Source organism: Morone saxatilis, unplaced genomic scaffold, assembly GCF_004916995.1.
Source record: "Morone saxatilis isolate NCDOM2014 unplaced genomic scaffold, NCSU_SB_2.0 Contig17, whole genome shotgun sequence".
NCBI classification, from domain to species: domain Eukaryota; kingdom Metazoa; phylum Chordata; class Actinopteri; family Moronidae; genus Morone; species Morone saxatilis.
Window position 1 is genome coordinate 16,299,906 of NW_023339729.1, and position 12,098 is coordinate 16,312,003.

General features: G+C 43.9%; 1 protein-coding gene across 3 annotated transcripts in view; it reads right to left on the reverse strand.

Annotated features, from left to right (window-relative positions):
- Nucleotides 1-6: 6 nt before the first annotated feature.
- dlc1 (DLC1 Rho GTPase activating protein) overlaps nt 7-12,098 on the reverse strand; it is a 74,578-nt gene continuing 62,486 nt past the window's right edge. For all 3 annotated transcript variants that reach the window (XM_035659850.1, XM_035659849.1, XM_035659851.1), the window contains 10 exons: nt 8,957-10,620; nt 8,026-8,205; nt 6,259-6,418; nt 5,038-5,245; nt 4,234-4,450; nt 3,710-3,824; nt 2,032-2,247; nt 884-1,101; nt 599-772; nt 7-473 (listed from right to left, as the gene is read on the reverse strand). In XM_035659850.1, the coding sequence (XP_035515743.1) occupies nt 374-473; nt 599-772; nt 884-1,101; nt 2,032-2,247; nt 3,710-3,824; nt 4,234-4,450; nt 5,038-5,245; nt 6,259-6,418; nt 8,026-8,205; nt 8,957-10,620 (3,252 nt within the window). In that variant the 3' untranslated portion in view covers nt 7-373. The remainder of the gene's footprint in view (nt 474-598; nt 773-883; nt 1,102-2,031; nt 2,248-3,709; nt 3,825-4,233; nt 4,451-5,037; nt 5,246-6,258; nt 6,419-8,025; nt 8,206-8,956; nt 10,621-12,098) is intronic.

The following is a 12,098-nucleotide window of genomic DNA, read 5'->3' on the forward strand; positions in this document are numbered from 1 at the left end:
ACACACACACACACACTCGTAGAATCCCACTTTGCTTCTCAGAAGCAATAGCACCCTTTGGATAAAGTTTAAACCTCCCATCCCGTAACAGCTACGTTATGTCCTTTGGCCCAGATAAATGTTTGTGTGACATGAGTCCTCTTGGCAGCACACTAAGAGCCCCAACAGAACAGTTTTAAAATGATAACACCAGACTGTTGTGACAAAATCAGAGCAAAAAAAAGTCCTTCAATCCAGGATCCAGGATTTGTCCTTTAAATGTGAGTGACCCCATCTACCTCCCTGTTGGAATGGGTGGAATGAGTCATTTCGAGCAGTCCAGGGTTTAAAAGAGCTTTTCAGTCTGTTGTTGCCCACACTGCACACTGCTCTTTTATTTTTCCATGGGCACGGTGAATGAGTCACGTATCCGCGCCACCTCAGCAGCGCATAGGTGTCCATACAGTTTATTGTACCACTCTGGGAAACGACCCCTAAAGAAAAAAACGACAGATACATAGTGTTAGCTCATTGTGCCATCAGCTAAAAGACATCGAACAAGCACAAGACTGGATCTTAATCTAATCCCAATTTGTTTCTGCTCCTGTCACACACTCACCTGCAGTCGATCCTGGAAATATGTGTGAGTCTGGACTTGTTTGCTCCACAGGGTTCGATGTAGTAGCGCGAGATAAGGACATTGGCACGAACGCCTACAACAGGTGCGCCTTCATGGTCCACAGATGAACACACCAGTGCACATGCTCCCTTTGGCAGGTCCGTTACCCATGTTCTGGTGTAGAGAGTAAAGAGTTTGGATTAAAAAACAATAAATCAAAGCAGAACATCGAAAATGATGAAGACAAGGAGAGAAGTGAGACAGGCGGGGGGTGAGGAGGTCTACCTTAGCACTAGGTGGTCTCTGGTGGGATGTGGAGCCATGGTGTTCCTGACATACTGGTAGACCTCTGTCCTCTCATCCAGGGTCTCCACCATCCGGCTCTCGAGGAGGTCCTCGTCCCAGTGGCCCTGCTCCCGCAGCACTCGTGTCAGAACCTCCTCGGGACTCACAGGAACCTCCACAGTCACCTTCCACTGCCGCAATGGAAAGCCATCATGCACCTGGAAAAACAGATAGAAAGGCTTGATTACTTTACATATACTTCTTTTTAAATTATTATATTTTGGTTCATTTTATAGCTTTATTTGATAGTTGAAAGTAAAGAGACAACATGAAATGAGGGGAGAGAGAAGCTGGGAATGACATGTTCAATACATCATACAGTTTCCAAAGTGGGCCGAAGGGGGTTAATGTGGTAAATATATATAAACTTAAAGTGTGTTATGCAGGTGTTTGGAAGCTTCCTTTAGGATATATAATCTTATCAGTCATATTTACAAAAATTAGACGTGGTAATCCAGTCATAATTTAACGCAACAACAGCCAAACTGTGTTTCAAAACCTCCCAATGCCCTTTAGCCAAGTCAGCTGCTTCGTTCTGCAATCAGATGATAAAGAACACACTCTGTGTGCCTTGTGACTCTTAAACTGGAGAAAAGATAACCTCATACAAGGGCCCTTGCACACTAGACACAGGAAATGTAGGCCTGGGATAATGGTGAGGTTGTGTATGTGTCTCTGTCAAGCTGTCGTCATTCTGGGATAGAGTCCAGTACTGGGATGGGAATGAGAAGCCAAGGGCCAGGCCAGTTTCACACGGATGTGTTTCTATACAGGAAACCCTAAGTGCTGGTTTTCCACTAGATATTTAGAGAAGCAGGAGAGAGTTTGGAAAGGCAGGCATGAAGAGGAAAAGGAGAAGACAGGAAACACAGATAGTTGAAAGGACAGTGTGCTTCATGAGCGTTGGCTTGTTTACACACTAAAGACAGACTGACTGAGGGTCTGTTTTTACTCTCATTAATTAATCTTACATGAATTTTGTTCTATTACTGCCTTCACCCTCTGCCATAAAAACAAAAATGCACTGAAAGCCGTCACATGGACTACACAGATGTGTAAAAAATTTATGAATAAACAAGTGTTCTTACCTTTCTACAGGCCAGCTCGGCGTGCTCAGGTGTGGAGCAGCTGTCATAACCTTTGAACTTGTCCTTGGCCTCTTTGAGGAGGGCGTCTAGGCTCTCCTGTAAGTAGTCCCTGTAACCACCCTGTCCGGCCTCTTCACCTACAAGGTCCTCCAAGCGTCGAGGCAGCAGTGCCTGCTCCACATATGAGTTCCTGCAGCGATTCATCTCCTCTGGGATCTGTGGGAAAGGAGGAGGAGAACGATAAGTGTCATATTTCCATTGTGCTGCTGGGGGCCATGGGCAGCTAGAGTGAGTGATGGTTAAATGTGTTTGATTTGACAACTGGATTTGGTTTCGATAACCAAACTTAATAAATTAAAGTTGTGAGTTTAAGTGGTGTCCATACAAGTAGTTGTGACATCCCAACTAGTTTGAAAGCCAATCATGGTTCAATATGCAATATACATGTGATTTGAAACCTCCAGCACTCATACACCGAGAAAGGACTTTTCAGTAAAGCAGGAGACATTTTGTGTTAATTATAAAAATTATTTATAAATTATTCATATATATTTTTTTAAAAACATATCCAAAGCAGAGTATTTTGTCTTATAACATGTCTGGAGTATCAATAAGAAAGAGGAACATTATGTCTCTACTTGATGTCTTCTTGTTTTTGTCTCTCCACCTTGATTACATTAATCAGGGTGGACCCTTAACTAATGAGAAACTATATTATTGTAACTTGTAGAAGGATGCAAAACAATTAAAACTAGGAACATAGCACATCCTATATCCATCTCCTTTGTCGAGCTTGTTCTCATTTGTACCTGCTATCTTTCAGTTTTAATTGTAGACTAACAATGTTACTCTCTAAAAAAAGGACTTTCATTAGATAATAAAAGGTTCATTGAAATGGAGGCAAATTACAGTTAGTTATTTCATGGGTCATAATTCTTTTATGGACCACCACGAGCAAATAGAGATCTAATTAAAAGAAAATAATTCGGGAGGTAATTGAGTTTGCTTGTTGTGTGACGTGAACATGACAGGAAGCCAGGAAGCTCTCTCAATCTAATTAAACTTTAATAGTAATGATCCACGGTATGCAGTCTTTTAGTATTTACCGTAGCATGTCAGAGAAGACTGCACTGAGCAGAGCAAAATTTTAGGCTGAATGGGATTGAAATTGGATTAGTAATAGTGTAGTTTGCTGATTATTTCCTGTTTATCCAGTCAAGTGCTCTCCTTGTGAACACACAGAACCACACCGGATGAGGTGGATTCATGAGTTTTGTGGTACTATGCTGTATTTTAACTTCTCTGAAAAATGGGTTTGGTTTGGACGTGAAGTAAGGCCCAGTTCTGCACAACGGAGGCATTTAAAGTGGAAGGACGGTTGGCTCATTTACTTTATGTAATCATAGCATTGCCTGAGCAAATGACAGTATGAATTGGATCAACGAATTATGTAACTGGGACTGTTTGTTTACTGGACAAACACAGGGGCTCAAGGTGTTTAACAGGGTACGGTGAGCCAGAGGTGACATTCAATCTATCAGCAAACACAACTTCATCATGCAGTTTGCCACATGGATGTCAATCAGCAAACCTATTTTCATCTTCATGCCCACTTTGATTTTCAAAGCAAGAAGTTTGCTGTTTAAGCAAAAATGCTCCAGTGTTGATAACTACTGACCCGGAAGAGTTTCCTGCACTCCTGGATCATGTGTGCCAGGCCATGAGTGGCAGCCAGGTTCTCATTCAGGTCTCTCTGGTCCGGCTTTCCCAGTGTCTGCTTCCTGTTCATCACCCTTTGACCAACGATGGGGGGAAAGGAGAGGTGGACACAGCAAGATTAGTAACAGCGTCCATCACCCAGGCAGTGGACGTTAGAGAGGGCAGAGGAAGCGAATGAAATAACGAGTACACCTGATGAACCCTCTTCTGCCAAATGTGGAACAAAGTATGTGTTTCTTAATTAGGTAAAGATGTTTGTGTAACCTTTCTATTTCCTCTGTCTTTCTCCCTTCCTCCATCCTCAAGTTTTGCTCTCTTCCTTTCTCTGCTCCTTCATCTACAGTATCCTGCTCTTTTGTTTCTTTTGTGTGACCCTTTCCTGTTTTGAGAATGTACTACATATTACATGTTATGTAAGCTGCTAATACAATAAATAAAAAAAAAAAGCAATGATTAGAGTGGTCTGGAGGCACACACACACACCTTGGCGAGGAGCTCTCCTTGCGGCGCAGGGTGTTGAGGTGGAATAGTGATGGAGCCAGACAAACAGCGAGGTTGGTGGGAGTCATCTGGTTCTCAGACACGCAGGCTGTCACGTCGCTCAGCAGACACAGCAGTGTCCGCAGTGCCTCGCGGTTCTCGTCGGGCAGAAGCAGCACGGCGGCACGCACCGCCTGTAGACGAAGCTCTTTAGGCATGTCTGGAGAGGAAGAACGAGGATGTCATGACATGTTTTTAACATTATATGCAGAAAAAGACTACTAATAACCACTGTCATGCTGCATTATGTCATCTTCTTTGTGTCTGTTGGTTAACTTAGGAAGTAGTTTGTGTAGAGCTTAATTCCCCTGCCAGTAATGAGCTATGATGGGTTCTGTGTTGGCCAAAGTGTGTTATATAACCCTATGTGTGTGTACACTATATGCTTCATACCTAATGCACAGGACTGGGTTTGTGTCCCCTTATATAAACAGTTCCTAATGCAGCTAATGCAATCATAAAGGAACAGAACTTGAAGTTCACATTAACAATGAGTCACAGAAGGATGAACCAATACTATATCACATACATCACCTCATTCCGCAGGTATTTCCTGCACTCATCTTGTTTGTTTTCTTTTTTACAGTTTCAAACTTTCTTGGTTGCCATGTCAGGCAACAATCTACAGCTCTAAAACAATAACGCTTTATGCGATCCTCTTGCAGATGTGTGACTGTATATGTGAAGTAACGGCATGTGTGGACAAGATTTTGTTTAATTTGAACATACATGTGTGTGAATTCTTACACTGATAAATCTGGAGGAAGGTCTCTGAAAGTTTGCTTGTGAGCAGGGGTTCTGGCAAATCTCTGAAGTACTGCTTCAGCATGTCTGCAACGTCATATGCCGATTGGCCCTCATAGCTGACACCTCCCCCATCTGCGCCGCTCGCCTCGTTCATCTGACGAAGAGCTTGGATACGAGATTTAACTCCTGATTTCCTGAAAAGACCGACCTGGACAAAGAGTGAAGGACAAAGAGAGGGTTACATCATGCACAGAAACCGGATAAGTCAGCTTTGAACTATAATTCCCTTATTAGTTACGAATTACCATAAGTACAATGTTTGATCCTATCATTAAAGCGTATCAAAAAAGATTAATGTCCCCATAGAACATAGAAAAAAAAACGTCTTTTAAAGCTGCAGGCTGTTATCATTGAAAATAATATTCCTGACTTATCCACAAATCCAGAGCTTACAGTCAATATGGTGACATCACAAAAGATCCTGTAGACTGAATTGACAAGAAGCTCCGTAACACTTTGTACTAAATGACCTCATCGGTGGCCTTTTAAGGCTGTATGAAATGGCAATGTTGGGGAGGAAAATAGAAAAAGGCCGTTGGCTTGTCCAGCCTGAATATTTTCCATGAGCTTTCACCACTTCCAACAGAGGACCCTTGTCTTGCTTTGAAAAGAACATCACACTGTTTTCTGTTTTGCCCTCCATTAATAACTATTTTCTCCATTCTCCCTCTTTATTTTCTTGAATGTACACACACACACACACACACACACACACTCTGAGATAAATCTTTCATAATGTCCCTGGATTAAACAGACAGACACAGGTGACTTAATAACTGCACACTGACTCTCTCCAGGCCTCACCGCTTCAGCAAATGTGTGACAGAAAGAAGAAAAAAAGAGGGACAGACAGAAACCGTATACACACGCTTACGAAGTCAGGCTTTTTCCGATTCACTGGTCCCTCTTATGTAACTTTCAGTGAAAAAAAAAAACCATGGAAGAATATATGACTGATTGCAGATGTCCTAAAATTTCATTATTATGTAACTCTGCCACCTTTAAGAAAAATGGTTTTCTCTGTGCTGTGGAAACTGAAAACGCTAAACGACAGGCTGGCAGGTATTTTTATGTTATGTGTACACTGCAATTACAGTATACACACATGTTTATGTACACATCTTTCCTTATATGTGTGTCTATTTGTGTACTTTATATTACCTGGTCGAGGCACTGATTGCGCAAATAGCGCATGGCCTGCTGTATTCCCTGAGGGAGAGGCTGCCCTGTCCGCTGGACGATGACTTGTAGTGGCACACCGAACACATTCCTGTCTTTGTAGTCGCGCACCTTGATCCGCTTCATAAACTTTGGCACAGCCCTGCAACATACACACACAAGAAAAGAAACTTCATCAATGTCTCTTACTTATTGATGTGGCCTTTGATACGGATTCAGTTGTAAAACGATTTCTTTAAACAGGCAAATAATGTCATGACATGTCTTCAGTCTTACTGGGTCTTGATTAATCTACTTTAGAATTAAAGTAACAACACAACTTACAATAATCAGGAAATAAATAATGTTTCAAATGGTCCATTTAGTTTAGATTTAATGTAAAAATCTGTTTTTTATGTGTGCAAGGAGGAAGTGTCTCCAGAAGCTTGTCTCCAGGTTTATGAGAGGGGTGGATAACAGGTTGAGGGGAGAATAGAGGGGGGGGGGTAGGATGTACGCCTGGGTGTCAAAAGGGGAGGATCCCACTGCTTTATACATCCGCACTAAGTGTCTGTCCCACTATTTGTCTTTGTGCGTGTGTGTGTGTGTGCGCACATGGATGCAAGTGAACACCAAGTCTATAACCACAAACCCCAGAGTTGAAACATGCAACTCCGACCATTTCACAAGAATGCGCCCACAGATTTATGGCTGTGTAGCTATCTGCATGGGTGTGAGTGTGTTTAGCGGAGAGACGCTATGCGTGACTCAGGACAAGCTTGTCTTTGTAAGAGCAGGCGTTCACAAGACTCAGAGTGCTTCTCTGAACCACAGTTTGGGAAAAATGGAAAAGGAGCATATTATGATCCCAGCTCGGAATTCTGAATATGTGTGGGCCTCCAGCGGCCAACAAGTGGCCTCTGTCTTTCAGCTTGTCATAAGACAAGCTGGGGTCATAACACTTTCTATTCCTGTCCAAGGAAGGGTAGAAGAAAACAGGGGAAGTGGAAAAACAACTAAATGTTCATCTGACCTTGTTAAGTAGTATAAAATCTACTTTTAACAGATACAGGTAATGCTAGGTTTGGTTCACAACAATTTAGCACAATAATTTTTGTCTGTATTATTTATTTTGACTGTGAATTTTCTGCTCAAAAAGTTAAGTCTTGTTTATATATGTACACTGCTTTTAGTTCAAATGACCAAGTTAATGGATTTTTCCCTAATATTTGACTTCATAAAAAAGGACAAAAATGCAGGAATACAGATGAAAAGAGAAGGCAGAAGTTAAGGCCAGCCCAGTAACATGGAGGATATTAGGTGGATAATCATGAGCAGCATATAAAGTGAGGTCAAATCCAATAGTCTAGAAGTGGTAGAGAATGTAGTTGTGGAGGGATAATTGTTGAGGACCGATCATTCTAGCCTCCAGCTCTTGTAACACCATGCGTGTGAACTGCCATGATTGCCCTGTTGAGGAAAAGACAATGTACACCCCTTCCCAGCAATTACGGGCCTGGGAAAAGAATGTGAAACCCAACCTCTGTAGACAGCCGTCACCACACTATACAACAACCAGCAGATGGAAGGGGCTTGGGAGATGGGTGGGATGAAGGGGTAATAGTTGGATGGAGAGATGGCTGAATGGATAAATTCAAGGGCATCAGTTAGCCAGAAGCAGAAAGCATTCCAAATTAAAAACAAGCGTTCAAAAAAATCAGTGTGTATCAAACAATCGCCTCAATAGGTATACTCCTTCAGTCCACTCACCAGCTGAAGCCATGTTTGTTTGTAGGGGTGTGTTTCTCGAGCAGAGCAGTGAGCTGCAACAGGGAGAGCTTCTGGAGTAGATTCATCTGTAGCACAGATTGGCAGCTAATCTGGAGTTGAGCGGAGGCCAAACTGGGCCGATGGGAGTTCTGGAAGCTCGGCCAGCGGAGTTTCTGTGGCCTGGAGCACAGGGAAAGAGAAGGAGGGGGCACAAATTGAGATGTGAGAAGAAGAATGTTGATTAAAAAGGAGCAGTTAAAGTCTTTGGCATCTACGTCATGCTTTTGTGTACACACAAACTAAATACAGCCACACACAGTATTTGCACTTTCATGTGCCAAGTGATCAGTTCAGGGATTACAAGGATTTATGTACACATCAATCAAGAGACGGTCTTAAAGACTAAAAACCCACGCCCCCCAAATGTAATTCTGCCTGTGGATTCCTGAAGGAACAGCAACAGTCCCCATGGAGACCGAGCAGCATTCTTGTGCATTCAGCACCATTACGTAAGGAGAGAAGTCTCAGCGTGTCCCCCTCTGTATCCTTTGCTGTCACTTTCTTAGAAATCTCTTTTTGTTGATACCTCAGAGTTTGTCTTTTTCTATAGATTGTTATCCTTGAGCTTTTCATGCACTAAGGTAATGTTTGGCAGGAGTTTCACAGATCACTTGAAGCATGATCCCGGTTTGGAAGCAGCTTGCTGAATTATAGTTGTCTCTTTTAAAGGATCAGTTCACCCCAAACAACAAAAAGTATGTATAAAGGCTTTCATTGGAACTACAGATGAAACAGTCCCCACAAAAAGTTTTGACAAGGAGTTCTGAGGCTCAACCAGTAACAGGGACATGCCTTTTGCTCATTTTTATTCTGTGAGCACCACAAACAAATTTACTGTATTAGTAACACAGTTTAGATGTTCTTTACTGACCTGCTGGTTCTGGTTAGAGATGGTCCGACACCAGAATCTCTCCTCTCTCTCATCCCTTCCTCTCCCTCGCCCAGCGGGTTTCCTGTGCTGTCTTGGTCGCTTCCGTTCTCCGTCTCCTCCAGTCGGTTCTGCAGTGGAGAAGAGGGGCACGGGGAGGCCGAGTCTAGTGCTGAATCTGAGTCTCCTTCTTCCTCTTCATCCTCCTCCTCCTCCTCCTCTTCACCGGCTACAGCCTCTGACCAGGCATTAACGAACCGCTGCAGGCCGCTGACGTGTTGCAGCACTTGCTCCAGTTTGCGCTCATCCCCCTCTTCCTCCTCCTCTCTCTCAGCGTAGGGGACATTGTCATAAAAACTGAGCCGGCTGTCGACAGAGCCTGAAGAGCCACGGCGCTGGCGTCTACTTTGCCGCCCCCTGAGGATCACTGAGTTCCCGTTATCATTCCCGTTGTTATTGCGTGAACTCCCGTCCTGCAGGGCTTTGGGAAAGGTTCCAGGCTTGTGACCTTCTGGTAAATAGAAGAAGATCATGCCATCCTCTTCTTCCTCTTCTTCTTCTTCCGCTTGTCCGCTATTGTCTTGAACACTGAAGTTGTTCCTGCGGTTCTGCTCATCCACTGTCATCCCATTACTAGCTTGGCATGGGATGGGTGGGGCAGATTTGGGTGGGGGTGTTGGCTGTCCATCTGAAGCTTGTTGGGGAATGCTGAATGGATCAAAACCCTCCAAATACATTCCTCCTCTCTTACTCGAGCCTGCGGCTGTGCTGTGGCTGCGAGCGCGAGTCACTGGGCTCGGTGTGCTCACTGCACTTCCACTGCTGGCTTCGGACTGGCTGCTCCCAGTGCTTCCAGTGCTGCCGTTGCTGGTCTGAGTGGAGTAGGATACAGAGCGATTCCTGTTAAGTGTCATAGTCTGAGTGGGACTGCGGTGGTGATTGAGGTTCTGGTTGAGGATGATGCTGGAGATATCCACACAGTTGAGCTTCCGCAACTTGTCATCATCTAGACCCTCTTTGATGACAGGGCCACTAATTTCAATCTTCCCTCCGCTGGTGCTCGCCTTCTTCTTTCTCTTTGACATGGTGCCGCTGCGCAGCCGGAGACTCTCCATCCTCTTGAGGAAGCTCTTAGCTCTTGAGCGTGTGCTTTTGCCGCTGCCACCTCCTCTGTCCAGACTTCCTCCTAGACCTCCCATCCCTGTTTTCACATCAAAGGTGAACTGTCCGAGTGTCTCCAGGGGCGATGGAGGCATCCCATCAGACAGAGAGTCCTCATTGGCACATCCTGACCCACCTGTGCCCGATGACGAACACATGCTAGCTACAGAGCTGGCTCGAGTGGCACCAGCGGGTATAGCCTCATTTGTCAGGGTGGCACCATGGCTCTTCTCCTCTCCTCTCCCTCCACTCCCACTGCTGTGGATGGAGCCCACTTCAGGTTGTTCACTGAGGTCGGTCAGCACACTCTCTGAGCTATTCCCTTCGTGCAGGGCAAGCTTGCCTTTCTGGGATACGGGGTCATTGGGGAACGGAGGTGGGGCAGCATCTGCAGGAAGTGCAGAAAAAACCTCCAGCTCCTCCATACGTGACCAGCGCTTGCTGTCCCTCTGGAAGGTCCAGCGGCCACTGATGGCACAAGGCTCATCCTCATCGGAGTCCTCACTCTGGATAGGCGAGAAGGAGGGGATAAGGGAGAGTGAGGAAGAAATAGCAAGGAGAGAAGGAAAAAAGAGAGAGGAACAGTTAGAGGACATTATGCACTGCTACGTTTTCCATTTCTTCTCCAACATTCCTCACCTTGGTCCAGGAAACATTCTGGAGTTATGGAATTTTATAATTGTTGTGCTTGCACATTGCCTTCTGCATATCTATCTATCTATCTATCTATCCATCTATCTATCTATCAAATGCATTCACATGCGTTCACAAGAATAACTTCACTTAAAGTGAGGTCTGGTAGTTAAGCTATGACTCTATTGTCAGCCAGTAAACATGTCTCAGTCACTTCCTGACTGCATGGACAATACATACACAAGACAAAGAAAATAGCAGCTATTACTGAGTCACATATAGTCCATATACACCGTAACAAAATGCACACACCTCCCCCAGTTAGGTTAATCTATCTCAGGCCCTGGAGGGAGTTCAGGAAATTCCATTATGACCCCCATAGTTCACAATGCAGCCGGCCAGACTGGGGTCATCCCCCCTCCTACAGTCTTTATCCTCTCTGTCTGTACATTGTGAGACACTGCCACTGATATACTGTCAATCCTTATTCCTTATTCATGACAGAGATATCTACCCTCTTTCAAACACCAACAGACACACAGAAGCTAAGCTGGGAGATTCCAAAGGAGACTTCACAGTTCACACCAATCAAGGCTCATAAAACCAAACCACAGGCCACAATTTAAAGACCTCCTTTTCTACACAGTACCATTTTAAACTAAAGTATCTATAATCTGAACAAAATAAAAAGTTTAGGAAGCAATTGACTGGAGGCTTTTAAGCAATAATCAGAATCCCCTTTACGAAGATGCCAAGAGATAGCACTTTGAATAAAAAATTCCAGTACAAAAATTATCCACAAAATCCATGTTCCACTAGTTGGGTGCCAGTGTTCCTGTTTCACTGCTCACATGGGCTCCTCATACAGGCATCATCACATATATGTTTTACAGTGGAAACGGGGTGTAATCTCAAATAAAAATGAACTAAGAGTGTGAGCTATCCCTGCTACGTACACTAAAGTCAATGATTTAAAGAGGACAATGGGATTTTTTGTGACATTTTTGGATTGCATTGTGGCTTTTTTTTTCAGGTTATGTTGGTTGGAATGTGAGATAACAGTAGTATGTTATTCATTGTGCATAGAGCGGGTTGACCATTTATCAACATTCTGAAGATATCTTATCCTCAAACCATCAAGCCACCGAAGCATTCACTGCAACGGTGACCGCTTTGAATTTCACAAGGAGTCTGTAGAATGAATTTTTCTTATTATTATAATTAGACAGACAGAAAGAACAAATTGGAAAGGAGAAATGTGGAGATGGAGATTTAAAAAAGAGTATACTTGGACATGAGAAGATCAATGCATTCCTAAGATGTCTAAAGGGAGGGGGGGGGGGGGGGAAAG